Source organism: Ursus arctos, unplaced genomic scaffold (assembly GCF_023065955.2).
Source record: "Ursus arctos isolate Adak ecotype North America unplaced genomic scaffold, UrsArc2.0 scaffold_22, whole genome shotgun sequence".
In the NCBI taxonomy this organism is placed as follows: Eukaryota; Metazoa; Chordata; class Mammalia; order Carnivora; family Ursidae; genus Ursus; species Ursus arctos.
In genome coordinates this window covers 56,771,758-56,777,592 of record NW_026622897.1, presented here as the reverse complement: position 1 = coordinate 56,777,592, position 5,835 = coordinate 56,771,758, and the positions used below count along the sequence as shown (strand labels likewise).

General features: G+C 35.3%; 1 protein-coding gene across 1 annotated transcript; it reads right to left on the bottom strand.

Moving 5' to 3' along the window:
• Window positions 1-289: 289 nt before the first annotated feature.
• Window positions 290-1,308, bottom strand: LOC125282484 (olfactory receptor 51F2). The gene has a single exon (XM_048217354.2). It carries the CDS (start codon window positions 1,271-1,273, stop codon window positions 323-325), a length of 951 nt encoding a protein of 316 aa, XP_048073311.1. The 5' UTR covers window positions 1,274-1,308; the 3' UTR covers window positions 290-322.
• Between the last annotated feature and the right edge of the window lie 4,527 nt (window positions 1,309-5,835).

The window sequence follows — 5,835 nt, the reverse complement described above, 5'->3', positions numbered from 1 at the left end:
TTTATTAACAAAGTTTCCTACATTAAATCTGGACTTTTTGAATTGTATGCAGTCTGAATGAATACTTTATTCAGGTCTCATACTACTTGCAAATATGAATAGTTGTTTACATACATCATCTCAATTTACACTGAAAACAAAACATAATTTAGGTGATATTAATATGAACTTAGTGACAAGGAAACTAAGCAAATATCACACAATCTGTAAGTTACTTAGTTTAACGTTGGAAGACAATCTAGGCCCTTTGGGGGCAATTACCCCATTCTACTGAAGCACTCATTCATATATGGCTTTCTCTCTACTCTGAGATGACTAGAGATTAAATTTGTTGCTGCTTCTGAATTAAGACCTTGACAATAGCCTTTCGAATCTGCTTAGTCTTCACACTGTAGATGATGGGGTTGAGCACAGGAGGGATGAGAAGGAAGACGTTGGCCATGATGGTGTGGACAAATGGAGGTGCTGAATGGCCATAGCGACGGACAAAAGACAAGCTGATGAGGGGGATGTAGAAGATGGCAACAGCACTAATGTGGGATATGCAGGTGTTGAAGGCTTTTTGCCGCCCCTCTGAGGAGGCAATGCTGAGAACAGATCGGATGATCAGCACATAGGAGAGCAAGATGCAAGGGCAATCAAACCCTGTTGTAGAGAAAATTGCAAACAGACCGAGGATGTTGTTGATTCTGTTGTCTGTACATGAGAGTTGAATGAGATCAACATGGTAGCAGTAAGAATGTGAAAGGACCACAGCCCTGCAGAAGGACAGCTTCTTAACAAAGAGCACCACTGGTAACATGACAGCAATGTTCCTTATCAATATGCTCATCCCAATCTGGGCAATCCTGGCATTGGTGAGGATGGTGGTGTATCTCAGCGGATCACAGATGGCTACAAAACGATCAAAGGCCATGGCCAGCAGAACCCCAGACTCCATGAAAGTAAATCCATGGAGAAAGAACATCTGGGCAATGCAGGCATTTAAGGTGATTCCTCGAGCTTCGAACCAGAAGACACCAAGGGTAGTGGAAAGCGTGCACAGGGATAAGCTCAGGTCTGTGGCTGAAAGCATAGAGAGGAAGTAATACATGGGCTCATGGAGGTTCCGCTCACGAAGGACCACAAATAGGATCATGCTGTTCCCAGAGAGGGCGATGACATACAGGAGACAAAAAGGGATGGAGATCCAAACCTGGGCTGCTCTCAGGCCTGGGATACCCGTCAGGAAGAAGGTCAGAGGTTGAGCATTGGTATTATTGAGGGGCAACATAATGAGGGACTGAGAAGACAGGGATATTTGAATAATTGAACAGAACACATAATAAGTATATAGCTATCACTTAGAATATCTTGCTGGCACTCTCATGTTCATTGAATTACTACTGCTGATCCTCTAAGAACATTAGTTTTTTCTGAGCTTTCTAGAACTAAACACTTCTTTCCATGCCTCTCCTCAGTTATTGAAAACAGAGGATTCCTGAATTATGTCTCAAATTTGCCTCAAATTATGCCTCAAAATTATACATCAAATTTTCTTAAGTCTGTAATTTTCTTTGGTGACAAAAACATCACAATTAAGTCATCCCTGCCTGTAAATGTTCCCAGTAGAATATTTAAACAAAATAAGCAAATTGGTTTCCAGCATTTTTTACTGAAGTATAATTAATATACAGTGTTATATTTCTTTCAGGTATACAATATAATAATATAATGATTTTCAGTGTTTTTTGAAAATAAATTACTAATCATGAAATAAAGCATTGAAAAAATCAAGTCACATTTGAAATGTGGGTATTATTAGTTTTTCCTGGGAAATATTCAGAAGAATGCCAAAGACATCCACAAGACACATATGTTTATATATGTGAAGTCAAGGTGGTCCAAAGAACCACCCTAACAAAAGTAATTATAACTCCCATTTGTTGAAAGTTCTCTGTGTTATTGACATTTTATATGCATTATGTAATTTCATCCATACACCAACTCTAGGAGGTAGATAGTAGTATATTTTGCATATGAGGAAACTAAGACTCAAAAGTTAATCGCCCAAGGTTACCTTTATAAAGCACTACCTAATTGTTGAGAGAAACCATACATAACACAAAGTTGGAGAAAGAAAGAGAGAAAGAGAGAGTAAAGAAGGAAGGAAGGGATGGAGGGAGGGAGGAATTGAGAGACAGTGAGGAGAGGGAGGGAGGAAGGAAGGAAATGAAGGAAGAAAGAAAGAGAGATAGAAATGCAAACAGTGCTATTATTTTAACATAATGCAGTAAGCATCACATTTCCATAAATAGTATAGGCTGCTCCTGAAACACAAAGAACCGTAATGGCCATCCTTTCTTGAACATAAACCAGTCTTCATATCCATAATCTCACCAAATCATCACAATCCTCCAATGAAATACAAACAGTTGTTATCCCCAATATTTTTATGAGGAAACTGATGTCCAAAGTGATTAAGTAATTTCCCCAAATAATCAGAACAGCTGCGGTCAGAACCTGCATGTATGACTCCAACGCCTTCGTTCAACAAAGCTGAGGAATCATAGGAGGAATCTCTAAACCAGTCTGACAAAATGTCCCTGCCAAACATTGTTCAGGTTTGTGCCTTCCAGAGACACATTTTTTCTTTCTTTCCTTCTTTTTTTTTTTTTTTTTTTTTTTTTTTTGTGGTCAATGTGGCATCTCTGGAGTAGAGTCTTAAGTTTCAGGTGTTAATTCCCTATGAATAATGTTAACATGGCGCTCTTTAGGTTTCTGGGGAAAGGAATTTTATCATCCATAGTCTGTGTGTGCAAAGGGCCAGAGAATCAGGTGTCCAGGATACACCCACTATGAAAAATAACAGCAAAATAGAATTGATAGACTCGCTTGACTCATTTTGGTGATCCTCTCATTTATCCAACACTGACCTATTATGCTGAGGATACTTGCTTCCTGGAAATTTTCTCTCCTCATGTATTGGCACTGGTCTCTAGTACTTGTCTCCCACCACTCAGCAATTTCTCTCTCTGGCTTCTTACCCCACATCCAAAGAACTTTAACTTTGGAATCCTTCAGGCATCTGCCCTTTGCCCATTCTCAAATCATTTAAATAATTATCTTGCCCACTCTCACAGTTTCATCTTTCACCTATTTAGTGAAAAATTTCAAATAGATATCTGAAGGCAGCTGTGGTTTCCAGGTTCTTAAAGCTTAGAACTTCCTTCTGAACGTTCCCATACTTGCTTCTCACAAGTAAATCAAATTCAATATTTCAAAACCAAATGGATCATTTCCCCCCTTTAAATGTTCTTACTCCTATATATTCTGACTAAGCGTATAATTTGCATAAAAATTAACCAATTCTCTACATTCGATCTCTGGAAGTGCCTGTACACTTACGTCTTTCCCAATCAATCACCACACCCCCCTGCTCAAACTCTAATGACTTTCTTCTTCCACCTCTTCTTTATTTAAGCACAAAATAATCTCTTTCAAATCTTCATACTGTATAACCTAGTCTATTAATTAACCTACAAATAATAATAATGTATTGAAATATAAAATGACAAGGGCTCCAAAGCAATAACAACATCCATTTATTAAGCATCTTCACTATGCCAGAAAAATAAGAATGAGAAAAACAATTCCTTAAATGGAATAAAAATGAGAAAACCACATATGAGAATCTGTAGGGCAAGACACTGGAGTGCATGTGCAGTCTGAAGGATGTACATTTATTAGAAAACAAGGATGTAAACCACTTTTTTTTTTCAATATAATATGCTAGGAAAATGTTTAAATAAATGTGAGAAAAAGCAATTAACAAAAATTAAGAGCAGCAATGAATGAGTTAACAAGAAAACCAAAGTTGATTACTTACAAATATGTGAACTTTTTTCAAGAGTGGTCAAAAAAATTTTAGAAAAAGGTGATTAACTGCATGAGGAATGAAAGAGAAAGCAAAAGTATGGAGAAACAAAACTTTAAATATATCGGAATCGTATGCATAACAATATATTTGGCAACAGATAGAAAATGGACAACTTTATAAAAAAACATCAATCACCAAACTAGTTCAAGAAATCAAATCCAGCAGAGAGGAAATGTCAATGATGGGGAAAGCTCCCACAACCAAATCTGAAGAAACAAAAAGTGGAGTATTTCTATCTTTCACAGATACTAGTAGAGTGGAAAAGAGAGAATTCAGCCCCACAGCAAGGATCATTTGGAAAAGCCCAGAGACAGTTTTGGTTGTCACAACTGGGAAGGGAGTGCCACTGGCATCTAGTGGGTTGATGCCAGGCATGCTTACATCCTAAAATACACAAGACAACAAAGAACTATCCAGCCCAGGATGTTAACAGGGCTGAGGTTGAAAAGTCCGATTCTCGAACATAAAAACAGATGGAAAGCTAGTCATCTAATTACTTAGGATGACACATGCAAACATCATAAATAACTTTTTAGCAAGTCAGATGTAACTGTGCTTTTAAAGAATATTGCACTTTGAAACAGTGGACTTTGTCTTATGAATAAAAGAATTACTCGCATAGAAAATCTACTAGTGGTATGGCTATCCCCAAAGATTAGGGAGGAAAAACCTGATCAAGAGATGAGGAAAGAATCAGAAAACTCAAGGGCAATTCAAGATGAAATTCTTAATATTTAGGAAGGAAATGAGCTCCTGAATGAAAGACATTTTCTAGAAATTTGGAGCAAACATATTAACTGGTGACCTACAAAATGAATTTCTATTAAATTCAGTAAGACATACAGATATCCACTCACACAACTACTATACTACATTCTATGGAAAAGTCTTAGGAAATATGAAAAGACAAGTAAATGGGAGTGTTACTTTAGCAAAGCAATTTTTCAAAGTCTTTATTTAGGTTTTAATGAATTTTTTACCTTAAATATCTAAAAGAACAAACTGCAAACACTTAAAACAGGGTTCACCAAAGTGACACATAGATCGATACTGCAAATTAATAGCTTTTCCTCTTCATAAGAATTAGCACTGAGAAAATTTTCTAAAAACAATTGGACTTATTCACAATAGCCATAAAACTATAAACTGTATTGTCATAACACAATGTCTGTGTTTGGCAGGAAAAGAAGAGGTCTCTAAAAATTTATTGAAGAACATAAAGTCCTTTCTTTCTTTCTTGAAGATAGGAATATTCAATAATGAAAAGATATGAATTATCCCATGAATATTTTCATAAATTAAAGCATTATCAATCAATAACACACAAGAGTTCTTAATGGGTAGTGATAGGTGGATCCTAAAATGTATTAGGTACCATAAATATGCAAATATATTCAGTGTAATATTGAAAATGACAAAGAGAGGGGACTTGCCCTTTGATATATCAAAATGTAATATGAAGTTATTATAATAACAAAGTATAATATTGTCAAAAGTTTAAAAATATGCACAAGTAGAGCTCCAAAGAATAATATAATCAAGTAAAATTTTATAAATGAAAAAAGTTCAACTTCAGGAATTATATCAATATAATTAATGACAATAAAAATTGAAAGAGTCATTAAAAAAATAATAAAAATAAAAATATATATCCCCAGAAAAAAATAGCATTTCAAAAAAATGTGTGAATGAGGGTAAAGAATGCAATGACAATGCCATCTTATATCACTAGAAAAAAGAAATGATATGTGATAAATAAAGTTTGGTCAATTGGCTAACAATTTATAAAAATATTAAAATATGCATATTTTACACAGATCCTTGCATTTGGGCTAAGAATTTCAAGGTAAAACAAAATGCCTACAATATTTTTAGAATAAGTAAGAGAAAGTGCATTTATGACGTTTTTAGTAAAA

Excerpts from the sequence above, each read along its gene's own strand:
- LOC125282484 (XM_048217354.2), bottom strand. The coding sequence starts at position 1,273 with ATGTTGCCCCTCAATAATACCAATGCTCAACCTCTGACCTTCTTCCTG.